Genomic DNA, 20,588 nt, shown 5'->3' on the forward strand with positions numbered 1-20,588 from the left:
GAGGGTGGATGTCTTCCTACCTCTTCATTGCAGCTTCGCTGTTTGCAAAAAAAGCAAACGAAAACAACAAAAAACCCACCAAAACCCAACAAGAGTCTCAAAAAAAAAACAAAAAAAAAACCCCCCAAAAAAAAAAAAAAACCAAAAAAAACCAACCAAACAAAAAAAAACCCCACACTTTTCCACCCTGTGCTTATCGTTCTTGCTGCCATTTGCTCCCTCACCGGGCTTTCTGCTGCTGAAGCCTCCAGTCCCAAAAGGTTGTGTCTCGTGGCTGTGCAGTGCAGATAACGCTCCCTGCTGTGCACGGCGTCGCTGCTGGGCGGGAAGTTTCAGGAGAGAGGTCTTGGTTTAAAAGAGGAAGAAAAATGTTTTCTAGATCCCCCTTTTTTTTTTCACCACCCTTGGTTTCCTTGTGGGAATCCCACAGCTTTCACCATAGGGACGTATGCCCCGCTGCCCACCTGGGTAGCTCAGTGCTGTGATGCTAATAAAGCTGAGAAGGATGAAGGTCTTGATGGCATTTGTTTCTTCTCGGTTTGTTTTGTGTCCAGTAGGTCTCTGCCTGGTTTCCCGTGCCCAGAGAGCTTAATCTCCTCTTTGCCCAGTTACCATGAGGATGGGAAGAGATCCTTTCTCCCGTAATGGTTTCTTCTCTTCTCCCCTCCTGGCTGGGGAGGACAGTCTCTCCAGCGACCGGTGACCTGGCCACTGCCCTCTCCGTGGCTTTGGGACAGGGCAGCGTGGCCGCCATGCTCCTCACCCCATGAAATTGGTGTTTGGGTTAAATAGGCTCTCTCAGTTGCGTCTGAGGCTGCATTTTCTCACAAAGCTAATTCGTGTGGGTCAGAAACAGCAGGGACTGATTTGGCATTTAAGATCATTCTGAAACTTGGGCTCAGTCAAGAAAGTTGACCTCTAAAATGACAAGGAACAGGTCAGCTGGTGGAAGGTGTGAACACGGATCTGTGAACAGTAAACAACCTGTGATCAAACTGTTGTGCCGCTGAGCTATAATCTTCTGTGAGCACATAATAATGCATTTATTTATCTATTCAAGCTGAAAAGTGTGTCTGATTTCTTGATTGCTTCCTACTGCCAGACAGTTGGATTGTGGGGGCTTTTTTTCCTCGAAAATTCCTGCAACTTATCTAAAGTTTCAATGTTCTAATTGTAGAAACAGCTGGAAGACTACTTGACAAAGATCCTAAAAATGCCGATGTACAGGAACTACCACGGAACAGTAAGTAGAAATTAGTTTGCTTAACTGCCTAAGGAATATTCACTTTACAGATGTTGAACTTACTGGAAGAAGACGTGCAGCTTATATACAGCCATTTTGCAAGTGTTTTGGCTTAGCTGATTCTCCAACGTGGATGTAATAGGATTAAAACCAAAGAAAGAGAGTGACGGGCTCACTCTGGGAGGTCACCATAACACAGTAATAACCTCCTCAAAGTAGTCCAGACCAGAAAGCTGACTGTACATGTATGATGTAGTGGGTTTCTGTTTAGTTCTTGGGGTGTGTGTAAGATTATGAGTTGAAGTTTTAAATACTTAAACAATTGGGCTCCAAACCATACCCCTTCAGGCTGGGTTTTGTGTGTGGTCCTGGCTGCAGATTTGTCTCAGGTTCCTATTCTGTGCCATTACACTGGACTTCGGTGACGTTGAGTTTGTATGAGTGATGATACCCATTTGCCTCGGCGGGTATTTTGTCACTTCCACAGGGAGATGGTAATCAGCTTATTTCCCCAAGTTGATAGTCTTTTTGAAACGAGGAGAGATGTCAAATCCAACTTCAGGCCTATTTTAAGCAAAAATATTTCCTTTGAAAGTCATCCTCGAATATTTCTGCAGTAGTCGTCACCTGTCAGCCGCAGCTGTAACATCTCCCTGGGATGGTAATTTATTTCCCCTTTTCTCGGCTGCATAATGACAGTGTTACTCCATCTTTTGTATTACCAGCAAAACCTGATGCACGCTTTGAGTAGCTGCAGAGCTTAGCGATATTTCTGAGCAAGGGCTGATAACTGGGAACACTTGGTTTTCAAACAAGGCAGAAATGTAGGCTAAACTTAAGGTGTCTGTAGCAGCCAGTTCTTCTCTTCCACTTTTGTTTTTTGGTAGGAATTCTGCTCTTTTGCAGGATTTCAGTTGTGTAGAGATGTTGGGCGGCTCGTAGGTGGGTATCATGCCCAGAAGCCATGTGTGCTCTTGTTGCCGAGCTCGATGTGTTGAGTCCCGCGTGTTACATGGGACAAAGTGCTCATCCAGCGTTGGCTATCGTGCTTTGGCTTGGCCATCATGCTTTGGGTTGTAAGAACTCTTCAGATCTGGGCTGAGAGGACCTGTGTTTCTTAGAGTGCTGCTTTTGGGGACAGGATGCGGCGCTTAAGTCCGCTGCAGTCAAGAGCTGTGTTAGTCTGTGCGTGGAAAATAGTCATCTTTTGTTCTGAAGGCAAGATTGGGATAACTTGGCAATTTTGATCAGTAGCATATGCAAAGCGGGGGAGAGTTATTTTACAGTGCAGATCCATCTTGTCACTCTTAGGCAGGTGTTGCTTTCTTTTTCAAATATTTTGGAGAATTTCTCCTCATGTAAGAACGTGGGTGATCTTTTGACCAGGCTGTGGTTCGAGGCGGGCTGCCGTGGGGGGGGCCAGGCGAGGAGACGAGCGGTCCTGCCATGCCCGGGCAGCTGTGGGCTGCTCCCCTCCTCCTGCGCTGAATCACCCTTCTGTCCCTGGCCCCTGGAGCCAGATGTCACTTTGCACATAAATTCTCAGTTTATTGTTGGCTTTCGCTGGCGGCAGCGAAGCGTTCAGTGAGGGCTTTGCTGATAATGATGGCGGCGCCGCTAAGTGCTGCGGGTCCTGCAGAGATGCTGGAAGAAAGCACGGGGAGAAAAATGTTTCCTTTAAAACAACCCCCGCCGTTCTCAGTCTAAAGTGAAGATTTCTGGCGTTTTCCTTGGAACTGTGTTTGTTCCCCTCGGAACAAAATGAGGGCCTTGCTCCTCCTGTGGTTGAGATATCTTTTGCCTGGACACTGAAAAATGCTGTAGCTATCTTAATTTTGGAGCACATTTTGATCCCTGTGCGTTCCTCTCATCAAATCCATGCACTGAAGTGCTTTTTCAAATCCTAAATTCTTTGTAAAGTCAGATGTGGAGTTGCAATGGCAAGGTGTGACCTGCCTGACGCGTAACCCTCGGTCCTTGTGAAGAACCTGCTTGGGTCAATCGCATCTTCTCGGAGATGTTTTTACATCTGACCTGCACAATTTAATTCATTTGCTTTTTTACTTCTTTTATTTTGTGTTTGTGGTTAACTTCTTATTTGTCAGTGAGGGGATCTCCGCTTTATACGCTGTCTCGAGGACGCGCCATGCGTAGGAGAGTCGAGCCTGCAAGCTGAGCTTGTGGAAGTTTGGCAGACCTGAAGTCTGCGGTGGGTTGAGGCTCAGGTCCACGGTGACCGCGTGACACTGTAGAGGTTGTACATCCTCCGGCCTTTCGCGGTGACGCTTCTGCAGGCTGTGGAAGTAGAACCTACCGAAGCATCATCGTGCATGTACCAAGCGTCCCTTGCTTTGACTGGGTAGCTCTGACTGATAAAACTTACAACCTTCTCACACTTCCCTTAATTTCTCAGCTTTCATTATAACCGAGCATTTTCTATGGATTTCACAAATGTGTTGGTAGGTGCATTCGATTTTGTGATCAGACCCCAGACTTTGTAGCCTTTCATAATTTTATTTTTTTTCCCTTCTAGCTATGTGATTTAGGATTAATCTCACATCTTCTAGTCCGTTCCAAAACCTTTTTATAGAACGTCTGGGCAGAAGTGCTTCAAGACAATTACTGTGAAAATGAATGTTGTGGGAATCTCAGTGTGTTAATTTGTCCACGCTTTTTTTTTTTTTTTCTGGGAAATGGAAATTGAGGTAATATAGCCCCAAAACATTAGGAAATGGGATCTGTGGGCTTGACTGTATTCCATATAAAAAATTTATTAATTGGGCCTTCGCATCATTCTTTTTTTGGTATGATCTGCAACAGTTGAAAGATGCCTAAGTGAAATAAAAAGTGAGGTTTGGTTGACCACAGTGCGTGTGTCTGTAGCATTCTGCATGACCTCTAGTAAGCGAGAGTAAAAAAAAAAAAAAAAAAAAAAAAATTAAAATAAACCCCTCATCTTAAGTGAAAGCAGTACAATGTAAGGACAGCACAGATATGTGAGAGCGGCTGCCGGTTTGCCTCTGATATGGCACTTGGATCTGCAGATCATTGCAAAGGTCCCCGCCCAGCCCTTCAGTATTTTTAGTTTATTGCACTTGAATTATTTTTTTTTTTTTAATTTGGGTTTAGTATAAACCAATTTTTTTGCGTAAGGAATAGCTGGCATCTTTTGCTGAACAATATTATTCTGAAGGGTGGTGTAATCTCATTTTATTGCTAGCCACAGCTGCTAATCGACTCTATGGGGGTTTTTTTAACCCACTAAATTAAAAAACAAGCGTCGAAACGAAAACGCAGCGTGGAGCTGCTGAATTCCTTCTGAAATGCAGACGCTCTATGAAATTTTTGCTTACAGAAATCATGCCTGCTCGACGTTGCTGGCAGAACGGATTCCTTTAAAACCGTGGCTCGTGCACCTTGCAGCTGGTTCTCCACCTTCCGTAGCTTCTCTTTCTGCAGCTGGTCGCTCCCGTCTGGTTTTGTATTTATTTTTTTTTTCTTTCTTTTCTTTTCTTTTTTTTTTATTGCTACAGCAATGTCATCAAAACTGCATTCTCGAGGCCCGTATCTCATACTTAAAATATTCTGCTGCGGCTCGCTCTGAAACCGGAGCGGGATGCCGGCTCCCCAGGCAGGCAGCTGGGCAGTGCAGGAATTCAGATGTGAAGGGGATGGAAAGCATCTCGCTGCTCTGCCTTTCCCCCCAATTTCGTTTTTTTTTTTTTTTTTTCCTGAATGACGAGCACTTCGGGTGACAGGCACTGTAACGGTAAAAATAGCTAATGCGGCAATAATAATAACGTTAAATCATTCGATCAGATATTTTCCACTGCACTGAGGAATTTTCTGTCTAACTGCTGTAACTTATTTATTTATTTATTTTACAAACCCACACTCCTAATTGGCGCTGCTTGATCAACGTGTTGGATGGGCTCCCATCACCATCGTTGCCGTTTCAAAGCCTCCTTGGCTGAAGAGCGGGTTGCTGCGCTGCCGGACAATCTTCCATTTTCATGTAGTAGTAGTTCTGTTTTCGGCAAGTAATTTTTTTTTTTCCTCCTGCCTTTTTTTTTTTTTCCTCCTTTGAGGACAATTATTTCTCTGCGTGCAGCGCTCCTCAAATTGTTGCCAGCTGTCTGGTTGCAGCCAACATTTTCAAAGGGTTTTGACATTTACATTTGTGTGTGTTTTTGGTTTGGGCTTTTTTTTTTTTTTTCTTTTGTGTGCCCACTGTGAGATGTCTGGGGTTCTGCCTCGTCTGATGGGAAATGCCGGCCGTTTTCTGAAGCAATGAAAATGGGATCCAGGGCAAAGAACTCGCCTCAGACTTTGCTTGGGACCTCTCGGAGCTTGTGGGATACACGGGGTTTTCAGATGCTCCCCATCCCGCTCCGAGTGTCACTGCAGAAACAGCCGAGATGTTCGTAGGTCACACCTGGTGCTTTTCCAGAATCATAGAATGTGTTGGGTTGGAAGGGACCTTTAAAGGCCACCTAGTCCAGCCCCCCTGCACTAAGCAGGGACATCTTCAACTAGATCAGGTTGCTCAGAGCCTCATCCAGCCTGGCCTTGAACGTCTCCAGGGATGGGGCCTCCACCACCTCTCTGGGCAACCTGGGCCAGTGTCTCACCACCCTCAGTGTAAAGAACTTCTTACTAATGGCTCATCTAAACCCACCCTGGTCTAGTTTAAACCATTGCCCCTTGTCCTATCGCTACATGCCCTTGCAAACAGCCCCTCCCCAGCTTTCCTGTAGCCCCCTTCAGGTATGGAAGGCCGCTATAAGGTCTCCCCGGAGCCTTCTCTTCTCCAGAGGGTGTAGCAAGAGCAAGATTGTTAGTAAAAGCAGTTCTAGCTGCTTTCTGAAAACGGGCTCAAATGAAGGCGTTAAATTTGCTTCTACTGAATAGAGTTTACTTTATGTCCTTGAGCTAGCCAGAGGAGAACAACAGATCCTTTGTCGTCTCCGTGACCGTATTGGTGTGAGAAGTTTGGGAAGGAGCAGCAGAGCGTTAGGAGGAGGAAGGATCTTCTGTCCTACTGCTGCTTCTATGGGGCAAAAATGAGGGAGCTGGGAAGGTAGCCCGAGCCAGCCGCACCATAACTGCAAGATAGACTTTTGCCCCAAACTTACTGATACTCTTTGTTATACTTAGTGTTTGAAAATATCTTCAAGACTTATGGGTCCGCCCATGTAGTTCCTGTGCAAAATCGGATTTTGCCCATGAGGGCCCTGAGGTTGATTTGCCAAAGAGCAGGTGACAGTGGCCACCTTGGAGGAGAGCTCATCCTTGGCTGCTGGCACCTGAGCTGCTGTGGGGCATGGGTGGGCACGGCCTGAAGCCAACCTGGAGGCTGTCTCATGTCCCAGCTGTGGTTGGGAGCATGGGTTGAGTCCTGGGCTTCGGTCCCAGCAGGTTTCATTGCCAAAACATGTGGTTAGAGGGTTCCCACCAGCTTGCTGCCTGACCAAAGCGGAGAGCAGCTCCTGCCCTGAGCACCTTGGACAATTTTATGCAATAATAAGTTAAAAGTGCCTGGGTGCAGGCAAGTCTCCACCATGCAAGGCATCTCCTTCCCAGACCTGCTCCTGCCCGAGACCTGTCCTGCAGGGCATGCCCGGAGCAGGCATTTCTCCCTGCTAATGGGGCCCAGGGCTCATAACCAGCAGACTGTCAGGAATGTCCTGCTGTGCCAAGAAAAGCCTGCTCGGTCAAAATCTGCCTGGTGTCCTATTTTTAGAGGTGAATGTAATCATGCAGTGCTTTCTCACCGGCTTTGCTTGTTGTTACGTTCCTCTGCAATCTCTGCTGAAGCAGGAGGAGCTGCGAGGAGGCAGCTTGCTCGAATTTGAGATTTGCTGGTAAACTCAGTAGCGCGGCCCGTGGGTTTCCCAGCCTGCGCCTGCCGCGGGGCTCCATCAGGGCTGACCCTGGTGCATGCAGACCAGCAGAAGTCATGGAGGTCGTGCTTGGTCTCACTCTCCTCCTCTCCCACTGTGGCTTTTGTGTGGATTTTTGGCTCCCAGGGTCAAGATGGGGCAGTGGATGTGGGGCAGGGGTGTGTGCAGCGCTGAGTGGGAGCGACCTGCTGCGATGGTCTTGGAGGATGCTCGTGGTTTGAGGGGCTGAACCCACCTGTGGTGTGTGTCCATGGCATAGGGGGTCTCGGAGGTAAAAGGATGCTCCCAGCCCTGGGGACATGCTCGTTCACCCTCCAGCTTTTCTGCGGGTCACTAGAGGGAGAGGATTCAGGCAGCCACCCAAGTTCACACAGGCCTCTAAAGAGTGTCAAACTTGAGTCCTTGTTTCAGCCAGCGATCCAGGAGGGAGGATATCATTGGGGCCCAATAATACATTTGATCTTGATTGTCCTGGTTGCCTGAAATGTGTTCTCCAAAGCACTTTTAAAATAAACAAACAAGCAAACAAACAAAAAGCCCAACCAGACTACTTTTCTTGGTCGTCTTGAAGATGCTTAAGCGATGGTGGGTAACTTCTGCTGGGGATCTTGTGTGGGTTCTGTCTCTATGACAAGTCACTTCAATGAAGCAAAGTATTTTGTGGGTTTCAGAGTATGATAGAAGGGGGAATCTTTTTCTCTTTCCCCAGATGGAGTTCATTGGAGTAAGCCAGCTGTCATTCATCCACGACCTGGGACCAAAGGGCATGTGAGTTGTGAGCTGTGTCGTTGTGAGTCGTGGTTCACCAAGAGCATGGCTTTCTGAATAAGCAGTGTTCAAATTTATGGCTTTACTTTCTCACCAATAACAGAGTGGAGAGTATTTTGCCATCCGGGTATAAGGTTGTATTAATGTTCAGAGAGAGACACTAGGGCTTTGGGAAATAGTCTTGGAGTGGGCTGCTCCATGAGATGTGGGCTGCAGCCTATCAGCTGGCTCATGAGGTTTTTCCCCTTCCCTTCCCACAACCTGTCGACCCCCTTGTTCTCCTGCTTGTGCTGTAAAACAGGGCCCTGCCTTTCCTAAATCCACATCATTTTCTTCCTGGGGGGGTATTTTTGCCCTTTTTCTGGCTTTCAGGGCAGTGGTGCAGGGGCTGCTCGGGCACGGCTGGAGGCGGCAGGAGCCATCCCTGGGGATTTCAGCAAGCATTCTCCACCTGAGAGCCCCCTCTGCTCCTCCAGGTGAGCCATGCCACCCATCCTGACCATCTTTCTGTCCTTGCAGAGAAGGGTTGATCATGAAGCGCTCCGGGGGCCACCGCATACCTGGCCTGAACTGCTGCGGCCAAGGAAGGATGTGCTACCGATGGTCCAAAAGGTACTGCTGGGGTGGGCGAAGGCGGCGATGCTGTGTGTTCCTTGGGCACACATGCAAAAATACTCATTTGGTTTTTTTCTTCCCAAAAAGTCTGAGAGGGACGTTCTTGCTTTTTTACAAAAGCCGTGGATTTTCAGGTCAAAAGAGCCCGGCTCTTCCCCTTCACCCTCCTGTGAGGAGGATGGTGGGTTTTTTCTTCTGCTTTGGAGTTCATACAAGGGACGTATTGCTCTGGAGGAAAACTGGGGTTTCCTACAGCCCCGAGCTGGCAGAAACGGCCATAATCCCCTGGTCTGTGCCCAGCTTTCCCTGCTGCGGGAGCCCCCAGGAGCTCCATGCCTTCAGGTTGGGACGTGGCTGGTGACACTGCCCTGGCCAGATTTCAGCCCAGCTTTCTGAGCTTTCCTTCCTCAATTTACAGAAAGCAAATCAATTAATTGATACGCTATCTGGGCTGATTTGGACCTGGATTAAATCACACGTGACCTGCAGCAGTAAGGAGCTCTGGTGCAATTAACCTTGGAATTAAATACGTCGCCTCTTCCTTATTACTGCACGTGTTTAAATGCCAGTGTTTTCACGAGAGTTTTCACAAGTAACCCCATTCCCGTGTCCCTTCCCGCTACAGACTGGTGTAACTTAGTGTCCCCATCCCTTTACCTTCAGCGTTAGATCTCGGTGTACCCTAGGGCTACAGCGCAGGGAGGAGTGTGCTATGGGTGTATGTTATCAGCTGGCATCCAAAAAATGCAAGCTGTGTTTCCTGAATCCTGCCCTTCCCAGGCAAATCTTTCCTTTAGAAAAATCTAGATGGTACGTATCTGCTTTCTAGCAACAATTTCTTGGTCTGTAAGAGCTTCCCCAAGGGTCATCCACCTTTTGGATTTTAGCATCGCTGGTGGGCGGTCATTAGTTTATCTTAAAAAAAATTCTGTTTTCCAACAAAGTCTTTCTGCATTCTTGTGAAGAAAAGGTCCTATTTCTTCATAGTCTTTCCAACATTTCTTAATGTAATTTTACAGAAGATCTCTCTAACGAGTGCACAAGGAGATGAAGATGTGACCTTCTTCCAGGTCAAATCATTAAATTGTCTCCAACTCTTTTTTTTTTTTTTTTTTCCTCTTTTATGGGGAAAAAATGCCTTTTCCTCTTGATGCCCCTCAGTTATCTCTTCCCAATGTTATGCAGAGCCCAAGCTTTAAGGGGGACAGTCGAACATCAGCTCTGCCGGATCTTGATTTTTCCTTTAGAGCCTAAGGAGGGGACGGGAGAAGCGTTTGTGTGGGATTGTGTGCAGAGTGATACCAGAGGGCACCGAATCCCCGCTGGGACTGACAGGGTGTGCATCGATAAATAAGCAATTAACAGTAATCTTTCCCAGAGAGGGTTATTTAAGTGAAGGATTTTCGGACACGTCAACGCAGGGGCAAGGCTCCCCCTGAGCATCGGGCAGACTCTGCGGCCATCCTTTGCCCGTAACGGCTTTGCCCCCCCAAAATTGGGGTTTTATACCCCGAATTTATGTCACTTATCATAGTAGGTGGGGTGTGTTATGGCCACGGGGGCTGAGGAAAAGGACACGGAGGAGGACAGTGGGGTGTCAGGAATTCTTGGGCATGGAGAACTGCCTGGGCAAACCAGAAAGGGGACCGCTTGGAAATATAGTTTTTGAGGGATGTTTAGGAGTGAAATTATGGGCCAAATGATGGGGGGAGGGATTTTGGCACCGAGTGAGAGGTGATGCTGGGATAACTCTTTCAGAGTTCTGAAAGAAAAGAAAATATTATGGCGTCTGGAAGTAGATCAGGAGCTGAGGCGGTTACTGAAGATGTAAGAATGAACAGATTTTTGTGGTATTTTCTGTTGCTTTGTGTGTTTCTGAGCGTGCAGAAGAATGAGGCAAAGGTCTGGTGGCGAGGACCTGTGTGGGACAGAGGGGGCCGGTTACCCCAGCTACGCCGCAGGGGGGAGAAAAAATTAGAAATGCCATTCACAGTTAAAAAAAAAAAAAAAAAAAGTGGTGTTTTTTTTTTCCCAGAGTTGCCTTCAGGCTACGGTATTTATGTAAAACCTGCTGGTCATCTCTCATCATGTGTTTCTAACAGGGTGCCTGTTGCTTGGCAATAAAAGATTTCCAAAATGCCTCGTTCATATATTTTGATAGGAGTGAAAGTGATCCTAGCATCATAATTAATGTTAGTAGTGTCAGGTAACTTGTTGTTGCCTCTAGGTATAGCATATAAGATGAATAAAAATGTGGGATGGAGGAATCCTTGTTGCTCTTTGCCTGGTGCTGGGAAGTTTGTGGGCAGGGAGGTTCTCATTGATTTCGTTAGATGTGAAAACCTATATTTTCAGAGACTTCTGTAAAAAGGAGTCATGCAAATCACTCTAAAAGTCTTGCATTGAATCCAAACTTATTACTCAACTTCATAAAACAGGCGCTTTCCTGCTCAAGAAAACCATAACCTGGACCATTCCCCTAAAAAGGAATTTTACCTTTACGCTGAACGCTTTCTTTTCTCCGAGAAATGATTTGTGCTTCTTTTGAAGGAAACACTTTTTTCCATTTTATTAGCTTTTTTTTTTTTATGGCTCGTGCTTTGAAGACCGTCATGGGTGAAATACGAGTTGTTGTGCCCGTGCAGGTGGCTGGTGGTGAAGGACTCTTTCCTGCTGTACATGAAGCCAGACTCGGGGGCCATCTCCTTTGTCCTGCTGGTAGATAAGGAATTCAGCATTAAGATTGGCCAGAAAGAAACAGAAACTAAATACGGGTTGCAGATCGACAATCTTTCTAGGTAAGAAATATGATCTTTATTTAGACCTTTTTTTTTTTTCCTTTGCTTTTGCTCTTTTAAGGACTTTTTTTTTTCTTAATTGATGCTCAGCTCTGGGGGGGGTTAACAAGGTGCGTTGGGATGCCCTGGTGCAGCTCAGCATCCCGCAGGGCTCGGCGCTGGGCGGATGCTGGAACCTTTATCCCTGCTGGGGATTTGGCCTGTGTAATGGTGATTATTTCCAATGTCTTAATGAGGCATTTGGAGCCTCAGCTGCTGTTTGTCCATCCTTGCGGTTATTGCTCAGGCCTGGGGGCATGGTGCACGTTGAGTTGCAGAGTCTGTTTTTGCAGCAATTGCTTACAGTAATTTTCTAGGCGCTCTGATCCTCTATGCTGCAAGCAGGGACGCGTTCTTCTGCATCCCAGCTGGAGCGTTACCTGAAAGACACGCTAGTTGTGATAAAGAGGTATTTAATATCATTATAGTAGTGCACAGTGTAAATTCATCTCTTAAAAAAATAAAGTATAAGCTAGGTCCAGCTCTCCTCTGAGTTAAGGTGATGCTATTAATTTGAATCTGTGGTATTTTTTGATACTTTGCAGAGAAATAATGTGGTAGTCGCTCATATCAGTTCAGTGCTGGTTTATTCTTCTGCGAACAACAGCAGAGCAAAGACCCTTGCTATTCCTTACTTTTTGCCTCAATAAAATATGACCGATACAGGTGTACAGACAGCGAGGAGCAGCCCAATTAAATGTACGTGGCTTCAGCATCCCGCCCCACGCGCCCTCTGTTTTACAGGTCGCTGATTTTGAAGTGTAACAGCTACAGACATGCCCAGTGGTGGAGGCAGGGCATAGACGAGTTCGTGCGGAAACACGGCAAGGACTTCCTCACGCAGCATCGCTTCGGCTCCTACGCGGCCGTGCAGGAGAACACGCTGGCCAAGTGGTGAGGACCACGGCAGGGATGTGACCATATCACGGTGCCTTGGGCGCCGTTATCCACAGCAGGAGCAGCACACGCCTGCCTGCGTTAGCCCCGGGTCTGATGGATAGAGCTGGTAGCGTTCCGTAGCTGTAGAGATTGACAATAACTAGAGAAGTTGGAAAAAATGAGGCTTTCTTGACCCAGAAGAGAGTAACTGGTGACAGGAGTGCTTTGATCCTGTTAAGGCTCTGCATCGCAGCTTAATAACGTTTTGAAACATCAAGTTTTGTTTGAATTTGAACACGTTGGGTATTTATTATTGTAATGATAAAAATGGTATTTTGATGCAGATATAGTTGGCAGGATGCTTATGAGTTAGAATCAGAGCTGCTCTTTCATTAGGATATTCCTGGCTTCAATTTTATCCGGGTTTCTGATTCTGCAAATGCTGTTTCCAGGATGCTTGTGAGTTAAAACCAGAACTGCTCTGTAATTAAGATGTTCCTGGTCTCAATTTTATCACAGTTTCTGATTCTGGAAATACCGTTTCCTAAAGGTTTAGGTCTTTGAGCTCTGGCTAAGCAGCTCTGCTGCAGCCTGTCCTGCCCGTGCTCCTCTGCAACCGACTGATGGTCTGGTCGTGTCCTTCATGCTCTGAACTGCAAGATATGTCCTGCCCAGCACATTTGCAAGGCTGATCCTTCTTCTGTAAGGCAGCATTGCCCGTCCAGCCACTGTGGATGTGTTCAGATGCAAATGTCGCTCACCTGGTTGAAAAGCAGCATTACATTCAGGCCTTGCAGATTGGCTTTGCAATGAAAGAGAATCAGGAAATGCAAATTTGGGTATAGTCTAAGGACGACTTGGCTTTATGCTTTATGTCCCATGAGAAATCCTCCCGTCCATACTGTAACCTGATTGCACTATGCCGTTCCCAGAAGCACCTGAAAAAATTGGAAGCGAACCCTTGCAGTGCTCTCACTGCAGCTTCTGCCTTGCAGCAGCCACTGCCCAAATAGTTTCCGTAAATCAAAGCAAACACCACTCCGCCGTCCATCCCCGGGAGCCAAAACTAGCTCGTACATCAAGCAAAGCCCAAGAGTATTGTGTGCGGTTGGCAGAAATACCAAGCAGCGCTTAACGAAACGGCACAATAAGAGATTATTAAGCTACTAAAGCAGTGTGACATTCTCACTGCGTGTTGTCCTAGTTCTTGAAATTTGGTATGTGTTTGCTTTTGAGAAGAGAATGTAAATGGCATTAACACAGAACCCCGTCAGTCTTCAGCTACGGACTTTGTTTAATGAAGAGGGAGGAAGCCTAGATCTTTGTGCTGTGTTTGCTTTTACAGGTATGTAAATGCTAAGTCCTACTTTGAAGATGTCGCAAATGCCATGGAAGCTGCTAAGGAGGAAATTTTCATCACGGATTGGTGGTTCGTACTTCCCATATTTGGACGTTGACCAACCGTCTCTCTCGGGACGTTCCCGACAATCCGGCACTGTTCGGAGGCCCTACAGTATGGCAACTAGCTGTGTGGCCAGATGGTTTGGCAGCACACCCAAACATCTCCTTGTGTTGTATTCAAAGGCCTTTTCAGGAGGGTTGGCAGCAAAAGCGCATGCTTGGAATCAACAGCCTGGTTGTCTCCTTCCAAGGAAAGGCCTGAAATTGCACGAGGGCACCACCTGAATTGCAAACGTTATGGCTTGAGGTGCTCATCAGGAGTGTAAATCACTGCAAACCCAAGGGGCAAGAGTGTTTTTCAGTGTGTAAGGGAACACGGACACCCAGACACCTCCAACACTGCCCTTCCCATGTGATCCTGCATGGGACCCTCTTTTCAGCTCCTCCTCACGGTTTTGGGAAGCCTCGTGCCGGCAATGAGATCATCTTGAGGGGATGTGATTTTTGCTCTGCTCTTAAATGAGCCAAACAATGGAAGGGGAGTTTTGTTGTCCCTTCCCTGAGCTGTGTGGCTGCCAAAGGACCTGGCTCTGCCCACTTCTTAACTAGTAATCCAGTATGTTTATGCAGCACTCTGGTTCCTGTTTGAGGCAGAAAGAAGGTGCTTGCGCGGACTCAGGGCAGAGTTTCTTGGCTGGACGCCGGTTGCGACTGCCTGTGTCTTGCCTTTGTGGAATTTAATCTGGCTGAGCCAGCCTGGACCTTGGGGATGGGATGGTAGGGCAGGCTCCCAAGCCACAGCTCAGACGTCCTCTTAACCTTGGGCGCGTCTCCGTGCTCCTCTTTCTCCATCTGTAAAGTGAACCTTTTGCCATTAATCCACTGCCCGTAGGAACCGGGAGGATTAATTAATTCTTAGGTGGCAATTATGAGAAAACTAAATGTTTGCGTTTACTGGGTTAAACATGTTTCCTGACATGACCACAGATAAAGCCAATGCTCCTGGATCCCCACATGCAAGAGCATCGCATTTCAGACCCCTTGTCTTTTGACGTTATGTTCAGACAATTGTTAATGTATCTTAGAACTGCAAAACTTATCTTAAACTCTGAGGCTGTTGTCAGAAGCATGTTTTTAGGATGTGGGAACATGCTTTAATCAAGCACAAGTTCCCATGCTCAGTACAAAAGTACAGGAATGAAATTCTGGCACCTGCCTTTGCAGGAGTTAGATGAGATTGCTTAATTATTCTTTGTAATCCTTAAAGCTATGGATCAATAACATGTCCTGTTGAGAGATCGTATTGCTTTGTCTTTAGGCAACGAGGAGAATTCAGCACATGTGTATGCTACTTGGATAGCCTAAATACCAGGAGAGCTGCAATCCCACTCCTATTTATTTTTTATGTCTACACATTTCTTTCAAATCTGCTTTGGGATTTTCTTCTGTTGCATCTTTCTTTCATAGATAGAGTCCAAGTTTCCCATTTATACATCATGGTTAAACTTGGTCTCAGGGGTTGTTGAATACTGAGATGAATGTGCTGGACTCGTCCCCTGCCCTCCGCAATGCTCCTTTATTAAAACACAAAAGAGCATGACGTTGGAGAGCGCATCACTCTGGGCCTTCATATCCATTTCATATAAACTTTGATTTCTTTGCTTCCCTAGTTGATTCTTTAGGCCAACGCTTTGTTTGCAGACTACAGATGCTGTGTTTTTTCCACCCCTTTATTTTCTTAGGCTGAGCCCAGAAATCTTCATGAAACGACCCGTGGTGGAAGGAAATCGCTGGCGGCTGGACTGCATCCTGAAGCGGAAAGCAGTAAGTGAGCTCCAGCTGCAACCTTCACCCTGCAGAGAACCCCATGCGCCCACCCAGTTACAAGGTCACACTGGGACTGGAGCATTAGCGCTGTTTATTTTGGCAGGGATGAGAGTTAAAGCTGGCCAGGCCTCATTTCAGATGGCCTCGGGAAGCTGCTTGTCTTGATTTGCTCCCCCTTTTTGTGTTTTGAAGGGCTCAGAGACAGGAGGGTGGACCTTCTGGTTTCCCCTGCAAGTCCTCAGGTTTGGGTCACTTCAGCCTTGCATTACAACTGCCCCAGCTCCTGGTGGGGTCAAAGAGGGGGTGCTGTCCTGTGCTCTCCTTGTAGCATATGTAATGTAGAGGGATGGGAAAGACTAAGCACTTTGTGGTGGCTCTTGGTAGGTGGTTTGTACGTTGCCGTGTTGTGCAGATCCTGTCTGTCTTTACCACGTATTTTGTCTCTGTGCTGCAGCTTTCCGAGCTGAAGCTGTGAAAGGCCCCCTCAGTCTGCCAAGAACATCAGGATGTCGTTAGGAGAAAGTCCCTCGGTATCATCCAGAGGTTCATGCTAACTCAGAATAGCTTTCTTCAGCAAAAATGGCTTCAGCGAAGCGTGGGGAAAAAAAAAAATATTGTACAAACATAGGCAATATCACGTTCCCCAGACTGGGCTGTAGTGTTCAACGTGTGTACAAGGAGGTGATAAACATGACTTGGGGACTTGAACTCCCATTTGCATTGCCATGTTATCTGAGCAATAATAAATGCTCGTGTTCAGTAAGCAAATGCTTGTGTACACTTGATAAGGCTCTTTTCCCCTCTGTTTTAATTTTTCCTTCTCTGCCGTTCCTCCTGAACAGAAAAGCTCACTTGTGCTGTTGACCTGGTGCTTTTCCTGGTGCTTCTGGTGAGGATTCCCATGCAAAGGGAATCTGTGCTGTCGCACGCTCTCCTTTCTTGTGCAGCACTGTGAGATATGAGCAAGCAACTGCAGCTGCTAGCTCTGTTTCTCTTTTCTTTAAGCATTTTCATCTTAGAAAACAATTTATTTTGTCGCTGGTGGTGCTCTGCTTTCCAGTAATGCACCTGAATCCAGACTACAGAGAACATTTCACGGACCACGTGAGCCAGGCAGAGAAGCTGAGCGTGAGGTGTTCATGAATGTGGGCTGTACTTCAGTTGTTCACCCAACCCGTGATAACACCGATGTGGAAACAGTAGTTTGCCCCACATGAGCAGTGAGTCAGGGAGGGAAACGCAGCCAGGGAAGTCTCTTGAGCTCTTGATGTGGTGGAAGGGCAGGAGTCCACGTGGAGGTCCTGAAGTAGTCTTTGACTCCCTCGCCTTCCAAACTAGTCTTTGTCATAGCCCTTACCCATTCCATGTACCTGGGGAAAAAATATGGAGTTTTTTGTGTCTGACTGTAGTTGGTTTGGAAGTAGTCTTATTTTCTGGCAAATGAAACGCAGCCACAGGGCATCCTCACTGGGTGGAAGACTCTGGCTTTGTTTGTCATGTTGACATGGATTTTCTTATGGCTATAAATACCTTGTAAGAGTGAGGAGTGTTTTAAGGTTAGTTCCTGGAAATACTTGCCTGCTCTCTCACTTGTGGCACTTCTTTGATTCAGCGGGGCAGTCAGCAAGCTGGTGTCCAGGTATTGGGGTGAGGCTGTCCCTTAAGTACATACAGTGCTGCCTTGGGCTTCTCTGGGTGCAGTGGGGAGCAGAATATCATCCACAACTTGGAGACTGCCCAAGCTATCGGTAGCAGCTTTATGGGAATAGAGGTTTAAAAGGCTCTGTAAAGTTTAGGCCCACAAGATCTGAAGCCGTGCTGATTTACGGCAGCAGTTTCAGTGTGTGGCCAGCATCTGCTGGAAGTACTTAGTTTTGAAAGTGCTTTACCAAGTGTTCTTAAAAACCCTCCGGTAGATACCATTCTAGTCATAAAAAGCACCATCCTTTGAGCGCCGCTTATTGTATTCCAGGAGCTTGTTTAGCTCTACCAGCAGAAAGTACTTGTTTGCTGGTGTTGAGTTGGTTGCATCCCCTTTGGGAGAGGGATGTCCGTATGACCACGCTGGTATCATCATTGTCCTGCAGAGGCTTTTAACTGTAGGCAAACCTCAGGGCAACACGAAACAGGAGAAAACTGAACTTCAGTGGATATGTGCAATGCTATTATATGTGGAGTGAATCACGTTTGCAAAATTTTGCCTCAAAGGATGTTTAAAAGGGGCTGCTGTAAGACTGATGTGTTGGTAGGCCTTGGCGTAGCTCAGCTCTTCACACCCGAATCCAGGTACTGAGCTCTTCTCTGGAGGCTGAACAGTTTCCCTGGGCAGTGCGGGTCCTTGCATATTGCGGGATCACAGTGGTGGATCTGGAAGAACGTAGTCAAGAACAAGTAACCTCAGCCTGGATTTCTGTCTGCAGGCACAACAAGCTTACTGCCTCTCAGCTTTTCCACCCTTCGGGAAGGGACTGTACCCCTTGACACACCTGCACACCACGTGTTTCTTTTTATTTCTGACAGCAACAAGGAGTGAGAATTTTTGTTATGCTGTACAAAGAGGTGGAGCTTGCCCTAGGGATCAACAGCGAATATAGCAAGCGGACGCTCATGCACCTCCATCCCAACATTAAGGTAACTGCGCATCGGGCGGTGAAGAATGACATCTGCATTCATTTGTTCCTGATAGCGAGTGCTGACCCTCAGTGTGTTCAGGTGTGAACTGGAAAAAACAGCAATTCCTACCATTGTGGTGGGAAGAGTCTGAGAATATGAGAATCATCCGTACAGTGATTACCACATCTGGCAACGTCATTTCTTTAGGTTGTAATTGAACATAAAATTGCTTAGTTTAGACTTGCCAAAGCAACTATTCATCTAATTCACAAGAAACATATTTCAAGTGACAAGTTAATGGGGTTACAAATCAAATGGAAAATTACAATTTGAGAATGCTGTCTCATCTCAGCATTTCTGTTCATATATAGATGACAAGAGTCAACACCGGGTGTTTAACGTAAATGAATGTAAATGAACAGCACTGGGCTGTCCTGTGCTGTTACGCTCTGCTCTGCCACCGAGCAGAAAATGGGTTGTGGCACACAAACCAGTAGATAAGGCTAAATTAGAGACATATATATTTTAATAAGCAAGAAGATACATGTTATTCATTAAGCTGACTAACAAACTGCTAGAATAATAGATTTATTGTCACTTGATCAGTTGTCACCGTGAAGGGAAGCATCCATTCACCATCATCTTTGCAGCAAGCTGGGCAGGTGTAACTGGAAGCTACGTGCTAGCTGTGTAACAGGCTTTGGGAGCAGCCGCGTCAAAGTCTGTAGCTTTTCCCCCAGGAAGCTGGTCTAATGGCTCTCCTCTAAAATGAAAAAAATAAAACTATATACTCTATGCTTAGGTATAGAAATTACTTTGCCATAAACACATGTCAAAAAGAATCTCATAAACAAATGTCAAACAACGTGCCGATTTTAACTGCGGAAAAAACCAGCCAACGTCTCGTTTCACTTATGTAGTGGCAACAACCAAAGAAGTGAGTCAGATCACCAATATGTTGTTTTCTTTTAGAGCAGGCTCTATGTTTGAAAGCTCAGCTATTATAGCTCTACTGGAAGCATGATTTTATTTGTTGAAACAGTTTCCTTGACTATAGTCCTCTTAGGAACACTGTTGTTGTAAGTGTGACCTATCCCAACACCAGTAACCATTGCTGCTTGGGGAAACACCTCCCTGCCAGTAAGGCTGGACCCGACTCGGGGGGAGTCACGGAGCTTCAGTGGTTACAGCAGTTTGTGTAGAGGCATCTTCTGAAAACTCCAGTGTTTCTCCATCATCCTGAGTAGCCAAAAAGAAAAATCGGGGCAGCTCTCTGGCTGGAGGTAGAAGTTGGGCAATGACACAGAGCTTGGGTGCTGGTTCTCTCCCCAGGTGATGAGACACCCAGACCACGTGTCCTCCTCTGTGTACCTCTGGGCCCACCACGAGAAGCTCGTCATTGTTGACCAGTCGGTGGCATTTGTGGGCGGCATCGACTTGGCGTACGGCAGGTGGGATGATGACGAGCATCGCCTGACCGACGTGGGCAGCGTGAAACGAATGGTGGCAGTGAAGTCGGTGTCGACAACCAACCTGGCAGTAAGTGAGCTTGCTCCAGCTAGTGGCCACCTTCAGCATCTGCCCGTCAGGTTTGCGGTCAGGGTGAACAAGCTGTGTCCACTTCTAAGCATGTGGTTGGGGTTAGGAGGTTTAAGGAGGAATAGTAATGGGAAGGGGACAGTATCTGAGCATCGAAGGGCTCTTTAGGGCTAGATCCTGACCAGCCCTTGGTAGGGCGTGGAGATAGACAGCTGGGTTTTCCCTGGAGCTTGGAGCAGCAGTCACAACTTGGAGGCTACATTCTTAATAAAACTTAGCTAGAAATGCACAGTAGGCACTCACAGGGTGCTCGGAACTTCTGGATACTTGGGCCCTTGCTTGCTAAGCTTTCTGCTAACCTGGTTCTGTATGCATCCAGAGATGTCTAAAAAAATGTAGAGGTCTAAATTTATAAGAGTTTCAAGGGGAGTAATACTCCAGACTAAGCTTATGGGACTGAAAAATGTGCTGGTAGCATTAATGGGTTTTTCTGTCGAGTGCCTCCTCAGTACAGACTCTCTCCTTCAAAAGCATTGGTAGTTCCCACCAAAGTGTGTTTTTTCTCACGAGTGGAGTTTGGCTCGTGGTCGTTTCAGGGCATTGATATGCACAATCACCTGTAATTAACAGGGAACGTGTCGGTACCTCATACCTCATCTGCAGCAACGTCTTGTGTCTTTGTGTCTCTTAAGTCTGCAGCAGAGTCGTCTGAACGTGTCCCCCTGCAGTCGCAAGCTCTGTGCCCAGAAAGCCACTTGTTACAGAGAAATGCGGATGATGCCCCAGACCTATCAAAAATGAAAGGAGTAGGAAAACCCAAAAAGTTTTCGAGGTTCAGTATTTACAAGCATCTCCATAAACACGGCATGCACCACGCGGACAGCGTCAGCAGCATAGACAGTGAATCAAGTAAGTAATGTTTTTCAACTAAACAACATATATAAAGCGTGTGCGGAGGTGGGG

At 46.7% G+C, this 20,588-nt stretch overlaps 1 protein-coding gene across 6 annotated transcripts in view; it reads left to right on the forward strand.

Annotated features, from left to right (window-relative positions):
* Positions 1-20,588, forward strand: part of PLD1 (phospholipase D1) — an 82,060-nt gene that overhangs the window by 35,111 nt on the left and 26,361 nt on the right. For 4 of the 6 annotated variants that reach the window (XM_054205208.1, XM_054205209.1, XM_054205207.1 and 1 more), the window contains 10 exons: positions 1,178-1,243; positions 7,856-7,914; positions 8,434-8,526; positions 11,175-11,327; positions 12,111-12,260; positions 13,591-13,674; positions 15,389-15,470; positions 17,994-18,104; positions 19,419-19,625; positions 20,318-20,534. In XM_054205208.1, the coding sequence (XP_054061183.1) occupies positions 1,178-1,243; positions 7,856-7,914; positions 8,434-8,526; positions 11,175-11,327; positions 12,111-12,260; positions 13,591-13,674; positions 15,389-15,470; positions 17,994-18,104; positions 19,419-19,625; positions 20,318-20,534 (1,222 nt within the window). Of the gene's footprint in view, positions 1-1,177; positions 1,244-7,855; positions 7,915-8,433; positions 8,527-11,174; positions 11,328-12,110; positions 12,261-13,590; positions 13,675-15,388; positions 15,471-17,993; positions 18,105-19,418; positions 19,630-20,317; positions 20,535-20,588 lie in introns of all 6 variants that reach the window. The other 2 variants (XM_054205210.1, XM_054205212.1) reach the window with 1 other exon arrangement.

This window comes from Rissa tridactyla, chromosome 6 (assembly GCF_028500815.1).
Source record: "Rissa tridactyla isolate bRisTri1 chromosome 6, bRisTri1.patW.cur.20221130, whole genome shotgun sequence".
NCBI classification, from domain to species: domain Eukaryota; kingdom Metazoa; phylum Chordata; class Aves; order Charadriiformes; family Laridae; genus Rissa; species Rissa tridactyla.